This window comes from Mauremys mutica, chromosome 7 (assembly GCF_020497125.1).
Source record: "Mauremys mutica isolate MM-2020 ecotype Southern chromosome 7, ASM2049712v1, whole genome shotgun sequence".
Classification (NCBI taxonomy): Eukaryota; Metazoa; Chordata; order Testudines; family Geoemydidae; genus Mauremys; species Mauremys mutica.
Window position 1 is genome coordinate 5,280,788 of NC_059078.1, and position 12,790 is coordinate 5,293,577.

At 45.8% G+C, this 12,790-nt stretch overlaps 1 protein-coding gene across 1 annotated transcript; it reads left to right on the top strand.

Annotated features, from left to right (window-relative positions):
- Nucleotides 1-983: 983 nt before the first annotated feature.
- On the top strand, nt 984-7,105 carry SNTN (sentan, cilia apical structure protein). The gene is made up of 4 exons (XM_045022965.1): nt 984-1,093; nt 2,391-2,425; nt 3,378-3,517; nt 6,946-7,105. Exons 1-4 carry the CDS (start codon nt 984-986, stop codon nt 7,102-7,104), a joined length of 444 nt encoding a protein of 147 aa, XP_044878900.1. The 3' UTR covers nt 7,105.
- The last annotated feature ends 5,685 nt before the right edge of the window (nt 7,106-12,790 follow it).

A 12,790-nucleotide genomic window follows, 5' to 3' on the forward strand; every position in this document is an offset into this window, starting at 1 on the left:
GGAACAAGTTTCAGTGGCACGTGTGTGAGAAGGAAACACTTTGTGGTAAATCGATGCTATCAAACCTCACTCAGGATGTCAGGAGGAGCGTTGAGTAGATGGCAGGTGTGCTGACAACTGCCAAGTTCATTCCTTTTCATGCTAGCACAGTAACCATTGACATGGTGTCTGTCATGCAGGATAGCTCCAGAGAGCTTGTTGGTCAGTTAGTTTCAGGTCACCTGGAAACTTTTTCCCAAGGAAGGAGGAGAGCTAAGAGCCTGATCATCCCTGGAGAGTGTGTGCGCTGACTCGCATGACTAGTCCATGGCATGACAAGCATCTACACACAATTTGCTACACACAAATTTCTAAAGGCACCTGTACATTAGACCTTCTGCTGAAAAGTCTGTGGCCTTGTCTTGGCTAGGATTTAAAAGTGTGTTGTTACAAGGTGTTAGCTGACACCGGGTTAATCTCTAGTGTAGACAAAGCAGTATAGGTTAACTCATGCTAAGCTGGTCTAATTGAAGCCTGGCATTTAACACTTACAGCTTGTCTACACAGTGCTGCGGACTGATCTACGGGGGTTGTTAATTGCAGAGCGCGCTAACTCCCCCAGATACAGCCTGCTGGCACAAACAAAAAGGCATCTAGTTCATACTGATGTAGTCAGTACTAAAAGAATGAATCAAAGGCCTTTAAAGTCCATGGGACGATTCCCATGGTTCAGGCCCCAGTTGAATCAGTTCACTTCCTCTTAGTCTTGCATAAAATAAACAGCAACTTCTACCTTCCGATACCTCTCCATCATCTCAACCAGGCTGCTCCAGACGGATTGATTTAGCTATCTCCATGCTCACCAAGTGGCATTTACATTATTGATAGGGCGTGCTGAAGCCAGGCTCTGCTCTCTTCCCCTTTCACAGCAGGGAGTTTGAATTCATCTGTTTGCAATTACTTGAGTTGCTTAGAGATCATAAACAACAAGGCTATTGTGAAGGATGTGTGGCTGCACTGCTAGCACTCAGAACTCAAAACTATATTCCGTGAATCAACCTGGTGCTGCTTCGACCCAAAAAACAACTTCAGCTGCTGCAAACATGCCCAAACGGTAAGTGAAAGTTCTGTTCTTTACTCTTTAATAATCTGACATTTGTCTTAAAATTCATTATGCGGACAGATTTGTCTATATCCATCACAAGAGATGGATTCCACAGCATGATGGCTCATCTATAATTAGTTTCCAGCACTTTAGCAAAAGTAATCACGCTTTAAATTTTAATAGAAAGTAGGAAGAGCCCTTCTCACCAAAATGACTTCTGGTAAAAATAAAAACCACATATGCTGCACTCCAGAAGTGGGAATGGTAGAGAGTGGAAAATGCATAGACCTGCTGCATTTCTCCAGGGTGCACTCAAAACCAAGTTTGAACACTTACAATTCCTGTAGTACTTTCATACTTTGAAAATGTCATTAAACAAATGATATTAAATGAGCATCCATTGGTTCTCAAGCAGGGGTATGTGCTCCCTTGGGGGTACACAGAGGTTTTCCAGGGGATACATCCAGGGCTGGCTCCAGGCACCAGCCCAGCAAGCAGGTGCTTGGGGTGGGCAACGGGGAGGGGCAGCTCGTCCGGCTCTTTGGCGGCAATTCAGCAGTGGGTCCCTCAGTCCCTGTCGGAGGGAAGGACCAGCCGCCGAATTGCTGCTGAAGACCGAAGCGGCAGCAGTAGAGCTGATCGCGATTGCGGCTTTTTTTTTTTTTTTGGCTTCTTGGGGCGGCAAAAACCCTGGAGCCGGCCCTGGATACACCCACTCATCTATATATTTACCTAGTTTTACAACAGGCTACCTAAAAAGCACTAGCGAAGTCAGTACAAACTAAAATTTCATACAGATAATGACCTCTTTATACTGTTCTAAATACTATCCCCTGAAATATAAGTACAATATTTATATTCCAACTGATGTATTTTATAATTACATGGTAAATAGGAGCATAAGCAATTTTTCAGTAGCAGTGAGCTGTGACACTTGTATTTTTATGTCTGATTTTGTAAGCAAGTCGTTTTTAAGTCAGGTGAAAGGGGTACAGTAGTCTGGAAAGGTTGAGAGCTGCTGTGTTACAGTTTGGTTCCACTTCTTTGATATTTCATACAATCTGTGGGCTGCAAGCTGAGCCTGAGGAGCAGAATAAGTCCATTGTTGTTGGATTATTTTGTGACAGTAGCTTGTAAAGAATATTGATTTTTCCGCTGTGGAGGAAACTCATTCCTCTTTGAGGAGCCCTGTGGAATATTTCTGTGGAATGGAATAAAATGAATACAAATGAGTCAATTCGTTTATGAAGGAACTGGACACATAAGGCTCACCAGTATAACTGCGTTTCTTCCCTCTTGTTACTAGCACACCTATATCCAAGCAGCTGGCTTCTGTGAAAGGTAAGGAGACCTACTCCACATGGTTTCTTAATCCTTTTGGGTTCTGATTTTCAAGGCAAAAACATCAACAGCAGGAAATAATGGAAATTTAGTGGGGACCCCCCCAAATCCCACTGCTCAGGCCACAGCCAATGGCAACCAGAATGGGAAGGGCTGTAAGTGAGTCCTTTGCTCTTCGCTGCCAGGGCTTCTGCAGACAGCAGCTTTCCCCGGGGACGTCCCTTTTAGAGGGATTAACGTTTAAGGCTACTGCATTTTTGAACTAACAGACCCAGTGAGCTAGACCCACAGCATTGGTTATACCTGGCTCACTTTATGTTGGTGCTTTTCTTTTGTATTTATTCAGAGCATGAAATCTTAGCGGTAGGGTGCACCGACTTATTGGCAGGGCCCAGCATATAGTGCATGTTGGTACCTCGCTTGTACTAAATTCTGGGCCAGATCCTCAGAGGTTTATTAACTGTAATGGAGCTACACTGATTTACACCAGCGGAGGCTCCGGACACCAAGTCAGAGCGGAGTCAGGCCTGCAGCTGAGAACCAGGAACCAGGGCCAAGGGTCAGAACCATAGTCAGAGTCCAGATACCGGAGCCCAGGGTTGAGACAGAGTTGGAGCCAGGAGTCAGGGTCAGAACCAGACTACCTGGTGTCAGGGAAGGCGGGAGCAGTGCTGGGACAGGAGTGGAACCCGGCTGGGGCAGGGCAGGAGCAGAGCTTGGAGCAAGGCAAACACAGGACGGCAAAGACTCTACAGAGGTATGCACTGAGCAGCCACTGGGCGTAAGAGCAAGCCACCTGACTGCCTTAGCCAATCAGGTCACCCAGCTGAGGCTCAGCAGCACTTGTGATTGGGCAGGCACCGCTGCAGGCCTCATTCCTGACACTGGGGCTGTTTCTAGTGCAATGTCCATAATATTGCAAACCTTTGTATGCAACGTTTTCTTCCCATAGCTCTGGGGAAAGGCTCAGACCTGGAGAAAGCATTTGCTACCGCGGCCTTGGTTTACAACAACTCCGCTGACCCCGAGGGCAAACTCAGCAAAGCTGAAACCAAAACCCTGCTGCAAACCCAGTTTATGAATTTCATACAGGTAAGAGCACGTAGAGCGGGTGTCCAGAGCCAAGCCTTGTGCTAGTTCACCTCTAGGATGGGCCAGCACCTTTTGTCATTGCCGCCCAAGACGTTTTCATTGTGCACTGTTCATGCAGTCGCAGCAGACTTTCTTGCATACTTGGAGGTCTGAAACATGCATTGCACAGACTGAACTATCCAATTCCCAAACTCCTTTCAGTGCAAACCCTTTGCCCCATGTCTGCCTTTCACCCAGTGACCAACCAAATTATTCCTCAGCCTGGGAAGGCATTTTGGAGGCTGCAGATACAACATACATATTGTCGCCTTGCAAATCCCCAGTGAGATTTTAATGACTATGTAAATAAATTCTTGATGGATTCCTTGCCTGTATTCCTAGCCACCTCCGTATGCAACACAGGGCAAGAAATTGAGAAACCACTCTTCATGTATCTGCATTTCCACAATTACAAGGGCTCATACAAAGACTGGATCCTGTGTATTTGTGGTAGGAAGAAATGCACACGCGTTTAATGCTGAATCTGCCATTACATCATAAACACCTGACATGAGAATAAGACTTAGACCCCCAAGGCAGCTGAAGCCAGATAAATTGCAGAGGCATAAATGATGTCTCTAGCAGCCAGAGAGCTGAAAGCACCATGTTATCAGCACCTCTTTGTGAGAGCGTTAGTGACGGCTCCACAGGGGATCTTGTCATCCCAACCTTCCTAGCTCTGTCTAGAATATAAACACAGTATGAGCGAAGGACAGGAACTCATTGGAGTTTGAAATAAGAGAAGAATATATTATTTCATATGGGTTCTAAATACGTAGGGCCAGATTCCGTGATGAACACAGCTTCTATTGAGTGCAGAAGAGAAGGGAGGCTGTTGGAGAGCCAGATACAGCTTCTGGATTCTCCATTTGGTGCTAGTATTGAGCACTGTTTAGAGCAGCCAATAGGCTGCTCTAACATGCACTACTTGGGAATTATCCATGCTTAGGAAACAAAGATTGGATTTTCCCTAGCACTCCTGGCCAGCAAAGTTAAGGACAAAAAAAGGAATATTTTAAATATATTAGGAACAAAAGAATCCTAACAATGGTGCTGGCAAATCACTAGATAGAAATAGTAGAACTGTCAATAATAATGCAGAAGAGGCAGAAGTGTTCAATAAATATTTCTATCCTGTATTTAGGAATAGGCAGGCTGATGTATTCATATCTGATGATGATGATGAAATATTTTCAATTCTAACAATAACTCAGGAATACGTTAAACAGCAGCTACTAAAGTCAGAAATGTTTACATGAGCAGATTCAGTTAATTTGCATCCCAGAGTTTTAAAAGAGCTGGCCACAGAGCTCTTTGGACTGTTAATGTGAATTTTTCAATGGACAATGGGAGTGTTCTAGAGGAGCAGAAGAAAGCGAATGTGCCAATAGTTAAAAAGGGTAAAACAGCTTGTCAGTCTGACATCAGTCCTGGCCAAAATGATGAAAAGGCTGATACAGGACTTGATTAATAAAGAATTAAAGGAGAATAATATAATGAATGCCAATCAACACAGTTTATGAAAAATAGATCGTATCAAACTAACTTGATATATTTTTTGGGTGAGATTACAAGTTTGGTTGATAAAAGTAATAGCTTGGATGTAATACACAGTAAAAGCTTTGGTATGTGGCATGTTGGGAGAATGGGGGGTGCCGGTAAGTAAAAAATTCTGGTTAACTAAGAGGGAGGGAGTTTGAATGCAGGAAGGGGCTCAGGGCTTGGGGTTGGTGCGTGGGAGGGAGTGTGGGGCATGAGCTCTGGGTGTGGGAGGGGGCTCGGGGCAGGGGGTTGGGGCATGGAAAGGGGAGCAGGGCTCGGGGCAGAGGGTTGGGGTGCAGGAGGGGTTTCAGGGTGCTAGACCCAGGTGGCGCTCACCTCAGGTAGCTCCCCACAAAAGGCTACATGTCTCTGCTGATCGTAGGTGGAGGCGCAGCAGGCAGCTGTGTGCACTGTCTCCTCCCAGAGGCACCGTCCCTGGCCAATGGGAGCTGCGGAGCTGGCACTGGGGGGCAGGGGCAGCACGCAGAGCCACCTAGCCGTGCCTCCACCCAGGAGCAGCAGGGACATGTCGACACTTGGGGGGAACCACCTGAGGTGAGCACCCCCCAGATCTGGCACTCTGAAACCCCTCCTGCACCCCAACCCCCTGCCCCAAGCCCCACCCCACACACACCCAAACTCCCTCCCAGAGCCCGTGCCCCACACCTCACCCCAAACCCCTCATGGCCATTCCTCTGCCTAGGAGCAGCAGGGACATGTCGCCACTTCCGGGGAGCCACGCGGAGCCAGGTGGGGAGCCTGCCGGCCTCGCACCAACCAGACTATAAACCAAAATTTCAATGAAGATCAGAAATGCCAGTTATAGAGCTTTCCAGTTGGTAAAGTGCCGGATAACACAGCTTTCCCTGTGCTTAGTTTTCTGTAAGGCATTTGAGTTGGTACCACACAACATTTTGATTAATAAATTAGAATAATACAAAATCAACCTGAGACACATTAAATGTGTTGAAAACTGGCTAACTGATATTTCAATATTTCAAGTAGGGTCCCACGGAGATCAGGAAAGACTGATGGAGCTCCATCTATTTAGCTTATCAGAGAAAAAGGTGTGACTTGATCGCAGTTTATAAGTACCTTTACGGAGAACAGAAATTTGACAATACAAGTCTGTCCGTCTGGCAGACAAAGGTATAAGAAGTTCCAGTGGTTGGTTGTTGAAGCTAGAAAAATTTAGACTAGAAATAAGGTGCAAATTATTAACGAGGGTAAATAACCCCTGGACAACTTCCCAAGTTTTGTAGTGGATTCTGCATCAGTGGAAATTTTAAAATCAAGATTGGATGTCTTTCTAAAAGACCTGCTGTAGTGTGTACAGGAATTAATTAAGGAAAGTTCTGTGGCCTGTGTTACCCTGGAGGTCAGACTAGATGTTCACAATGGTCCCTTCTGGCCTTATAATGTATTAATTTCCTGTGAGACAATCAGAAATTTCAGTGACAGGCATAGTTATAAGAACCTGGAGGGATGGATGAACCCCAGATAGCCTGACTCTCCATGGTGTGCTCCATCTCATCTCAGTTATTATGTGCTCATGAATTATAACCAAGTTTAAACCAGTTGCTTTATGATCTGAAAGTGACCATGCTAACAACTGCCCAAGAAGTGGATGGGGGAGGCCTTCTTTAAAAGGTTGTCTATTGAAACTGACACGAACCACACAACCCTGTGCTTAATTAGGGCCAGATCCTCAACATAAGGATGTTTCTATGCTGAGTCATACCAGCAGGAAAATGTATCAACATTTACATCACAAGTATTTTGCTATTTTCAAGAAGATGCTGGAAAAAAGGAATTTTGTGTTAAAACTTTATTAAAATTCTCCACAGGGCCAAGAAAGCAAACCAAAATACCAGGAAATCATTTCTGCCCTTGACGAGGATAAAGATAACAAAATTGATTTTGAAGATTTCATGATCTTGCTCCTCAGCCTCGCTCTGATGTCAGACCTCCTGCAGGAGATCAGAAATCTCAGAACCACGAAATGAGCCGTCCTCCCCGCAGAGACTGAAAGGAAGAGCTGGGTACATAAGGGAAGGAGCAGCCGGAAGTGGGAAAACAGGAATAAATGGCAAATATTTGGATGCACTAATACCTAAAATGATTTTTTCAGATTTTTTTTGTTTAAAAAATGGCAAATTTCCTTGAGAATTTCCCCCAACATCTTTTAATTACTTAAAAAAAAATTCACAGAAAACATAATTTTCCAACTATCTCTACAACTTACACATGGTAGAACCTTCCACTCCTAAAAGCCTAGAAGGAATTTCCATTTGATCATTTATGTAATAATAACAATGACTAAATCTTAGCACTTATACATAGCACCTTCCATCAAAGGGCTTGGAATTAATGGACCTGCACTATCCACGCAAGAAAGAGATCTTAGTGTCACTGTGGATAGTTCCCTGAAAACATCCACTCGCTGTGCAGCGACAGTCAACAAAGCAAACAATGTTAAGAACCATTAGGAAAGGGGTAGATAATAAAACAGAAAATCTCATGAAGTCACTGTGTAAATCCATGGTATCCCTGGACCTTGAATACTGTGTACAGTTCTGGTTGCCCCATCTCAAATATATATATATTAGAAAGGAAAAGGTACAGAGGGCAACAGAAATGATATGGGGTATGGAACAGCTTCCACGTAAGGAGAGATTGAAAAGACAGGGACTATTCGGCTTAGAAAAGAAGCTAATGGGGGGGATATGATAAAGGTCTATAAAATCACGAATGGTGTGGAGCTGTGGTCCCCAACCTTTTTCGTCTGGCAGGCGCCAGAAGACGAGCCATGGAGGACTGTGGTGGCAGACGAGCATCCGCTGAAATGTCGCCGACAAGCGACAATGTCAATAGGTGTTGCCGCCGAAATACTGCCAACAAGCAGCGTCATCCAGAGGCGTTGCAGCCGAAAATCAGCGGCGATGCCTCTGGATGATGCAGCTTGTTGGCAGCATTTCAGCAGATGCTCATCCGCCGGCCACTACGCGGGCGCACTTAGACGCCATGGCAGGCACTGGGGCACCCACGGGCACTGCATTGGGGACCCCTGGTGTGGAGAAAGAGAATTAGGAAGTTGTTTACCTCTTCACATAACACAACCACCAGGGGTCACCCAATGCCATTAACAGACAGTAGATTTAAAACAAACATCCGGAAGTACTTTTCCCCACAACACACAGTCGACCCAGTGGAATTTGTTGCCAGGGGATGTTGTGAAGGCCAACAACCAAGTTCAGAAAAGAACTAGATAAGTTCATGGAGGACAGGTCCGTCAATGGCTATTAGCCAAGATAGTCAGGGATGCAACCCTATGCTCTGGGTGTCTCTCAACCATCCAGGACGACAGGGGATGGATCATTTGATAACTGCCCTGCTCTGTTCATTCCCTCTGAAGCATCCTGCACTGACCTGCTGGCAGACAGGACACAGGGCTAGATGTAGCATTGGTGTGAGCCAGTATGGCCATTCTTATGTTCTTCCCTTCAGTGGGGAAAAATAGCCCATGGAGAGGTCAGGTGACCTATTCCATTGTGCACCGTGAAACAGGGATAATGTCCTAAATGGACCCCAGATAGCCTGACTTTTCACGGTGTGCTCCGTCTCATCTCAGTTGTTATGTGCTCACGAATGACAACTGAGTTTAAACCAGTTGCTTTATGATCTGAAAATGACCATGCTAACAACTGCCCGAGAAGTGGGTGGCGGAGGCCTTCTTTAAAGGGTTGTCTATGGAAACTGACACCAACCATCCACCTCTGTGCTTAATTAGGGCCAGATCCTCAACATAAGGATGTTTCTGTGCTGAGTCATACCAGCTCAGGCTCTAGTTCACGCTCAATATATAGCCTATTAAAACACCCACACACCATAGAAAATCCACAGCTTTTTAAACAGTCTGGTAGGGTACAGAAAACACATCCAAATTCCAGTTCCACAGCCAATTTTTACATGGGGAAAGTTTCTAAAGGAGGAATTGGAAACAAAAGAGATTTCTCTACACGATCTTGACATACCCTTAAAAGAGCACTCCGGTAACAAAGCCAACAAATCCTCTTTCTTTCCAGGTCTGGAAGAGACAAGAGATAACGATTTAGCCTTGCCCGGTTCTTACTTTCTTTAGGCAGAAAGAGAGCAAGAACTGGCACAGTCATTGTTGACCTTTGGTTCTAACAGAGGGGAAAAAAATATGATCTTAGGAACTAGGTTTAGGTCACTGAGAGAACAGGATTTTTCACAGCTGATATTCCTGCAGATGAAAGATGCCTGCCGGGGGTAGGGGGGAATGATCAGTTATTTCAGGAGGGGTGGGGCTGTGTCCTGATATGACATGAGTATGGGCTCTTGCAATGTGGGGCAGAGCTGAAAGAGACAATGCAAATGAGAGTGTTGAATTTTGAAACGAAGCTCAGCAGGTAAGACTAGAACTGGGAATAAACCCAGTTCAGTGGTTTATCCGCTGGCCTGTCAGGATGGATTCAGGGCATGAGGGGAAAGCTTGTGGAGCTGATAATTTATAAAAGCCTTTCTACTGAAGAGAATGGGACTTATCATGTGATTGACTGGCTCTATGCCTGTGCATCCTACACTGAAGTCCTGCCTGATGCCCTTTCCCACAATACAACCAGGGATCACCTAATGAAATTAATAGGCAGAGGGTTTAATATAAACTAGAGGAAGTACTTCTTCACACAACATACAATTAACCTGTGGAACTCATTGCCAGGGGATGTTGTGCAGGCCAAAAGTATAACTGGGTTCAAAAAAGAAGTAGGTAAGTTAATGGCAGATAGGTCCATCACTGGCTATTAGTTAAGGTTGTCAGAGATGCGATCCTATGCTCAGAGTGACCTTGAACTTCTGACTGCCAGAAAGTAGAAGGGAAAGATAGGGGTGGATCTCTCCAACTGCCCTGTTTGATACATGTCCCCTGAAGTTCTGGTACCAGCTGCTGTTGGAGACAGGATACTAGGCTAGATGGACCATTGGTCTGATCCACTATATCCATTCGTATGTGATGCCCACCGATCATAAGAGCTAACACTCCCAGTACAATTAGGGCCATGGGCATATATGCAGCTTTGCTACAAAGGATGTGCTTGTGTGAAATTGGACTTTTTGTGGTTGCCCAGAGCGCTCCAGTCTGACAGCTTAGATGCCTGACCTGACGCACACAGTGCATGAAGTTGGATCCTCGGGAGACTGCTTAAAAGCTTATCTTGCTTAAAAGGCTCCTGTCATGTTTCATTTAAGATCTGGTCTTGATCCTATTGAAGACAATAGGAGTCTTGCCATTGATTTCACATGGCAGAGGATTAGAGCCATACATTTATTCTAAACTAAGTAAACCCGAGTGCGTGCTAGGGAATCTAGAGAGGGTCTAAGTGGATGTAATTTACAGCTTCTTCTGCTTTGTCAATATCACATCAATATAGAATCCCTCCAGACCTACTAGGGTAAAAGGAGGCTTATGCAGCATTCAGAGCAGATGTTTAAAACTTGACCTGGTTTTTTTTTTGCAACTGCACTTTGCTGATGTTAATAACTGCAGCCACAATTTAGGACATTGGAAGGTTAAAGGGGTCGATCCAGTTCCCAAGGAAGCCAACGGGAGTCTTTGCACTGACGTCAGTAGGAGTTGGAGCTGATTCCAAGTACTGCCCCGAGAAGTCTAAATTATACCTGCAATTATTTGCACTTTCAAAGTAAAGGTTAGGTTAGGACTAGGCTAAAAATTCCACCCCCGTGCCCCAAATCTTCATCTTCCACTTACTAATATTTGATCAATGGAACAACATCCATTCTCACCCTCCCCATTACCTAGCTGGTTTCTGAGCTGTTGTAAATTGCTAAATCTGTAACAGCTGCAGATGCTAATCCCTGTGACAGTACAGACTTCAGGCTGCCAGGAAAATAGAATTTCTATTTTCTCCACCGAACTCAGCCAGACAAATGCAGGCACTAGTGAGCAGCGAGCTGTGCATTATTTAGCATGCACTTCTTGTCTGACATCTTTCTCCTACAAACATTGCTTCTTAATAGTTTTCTGGTCACATTTCATATGCCAAAGGACGCAGGGTCTCGGTCAGTAAGTGTAGCTAAAAAAATGCCCAGGTGTTTCAGTGGCCACAAGGGAAAACTCAACTTATTTTTAGCATATCTCAGGGTGGTTACCTGAGACGCTTTTTCCTGAGTTTAATTCTTCAGCTGGAGAATCTTATTGTAACACAGTCAACTGCATTCCTTAGGCAGTACACCCAGGCCTGGATAGACAGACTGAAGCTAGTGTGCTAAAATATAGCAGTGGGGATGCTGCATCACAAGTCTATAGGGTTGGGTGGGCTCAGAGCCTGACCCACACCATCCATACTGCTATTTTCAACACACTAGCCTGAGTCTGTCTACCCAGGCCAGGCAGCTCCCTCCCAGGGTAGACAAACTCTCTTGGGACCAAGGGAGTATCTTTTAATCCTCATTATGGTGTGTATTGCAGTCATGTCTTGCGCTCCCACAGGAGACAGGACCCCATTGTGTTTGGTGTGTGTATAGGGAGAGACAGTCTATGCCCCCAAAGAGTTTGCAATCTAAATAGGCAAGGTAGGATTGTCATCCCCATAGTATAGCTGGTATAGCCAAGGTCACACCCGGGGATTCTATAGCCAAGCTGAGAACAGAAGGCAGCTCTCCATCGGCCTAGTGCAGTGTCTTCCCCGCAAGCCCATGGCTATCCTCTGGCTACTGTGACAGAGCAAAGCCAGAGGGCTAGAGGAAAGAAACAGGTATGTTAGCCCCAAACTAAACAAATCCCTGTTACCATGGTAACCAAATGGCAGTTGCTTCAGGTTAATCAAGTCACCTGGAGCTAATTAAGAACCTTCTAGAAAGCAGGGGGGACAGCTAGGTTGATTGGGACACCTGAAGCCAATCAAGGGCTGTCTGGAACTAGTTAAAAGCCTCCCCGTTAGTCAGTTGGGCGTGTGTGTCAGGAGCTGAGGGAGGAAGCCGTGCTGCTGGAGAAACTGGGCAGGACAAATGCTACCAGGCACAAGGAAGGAGGTCCTGAGGTAAGGGTGACGTTGATGTTGATGAAGCGGGGCCTGCTGCGGGGAAGTGGCTCAGGGAATTGTACTTGTCCTGTTTCAAAAAGTCAGTTACCAATAGCTGCTACTATTAGGGTCCCTGGGCTGGAGCCCAGAGTAGAGGTTGGGCGTGGACTCCCCCTCACCTCCATTCTCCCCGAATAATCACAGAGACTGTGAAACAACTGAGCGAGGGAGGGTTGCTTCTTCCCACCTCCCTTGCTGGCTTATGATAAAAATGGCTCAGTAGGCTGTGAGAGAGAGAGAAGGGCTACATGGAGGGTCACCGTGAGCCTATGAGGCTAGTGAAATTTGCCAGGAAACGTGGGACCCACTGAGACAAAGTTGGAGCTTTGCCACACTACTTAGCCCCCCTGTAAGTCCAAACCACATGGTAGCCAGGATTGCAGCTGGCAGAGCTGCGAGGGTGAGCAGCCCATCAGGGAAGTAGTCCTGGCATCCTTCTCCCCAGGAAGAATGGGCTCCTCAGCACACACAGTGTGAGAGAGACTCAGAGGAAACAAACGGGAGAGCCTGGCTGTGGCTTGCCCTTTCCCCTGGCTGTAAGTGCAGGAGACAGGCAGCTGCTCGCTGT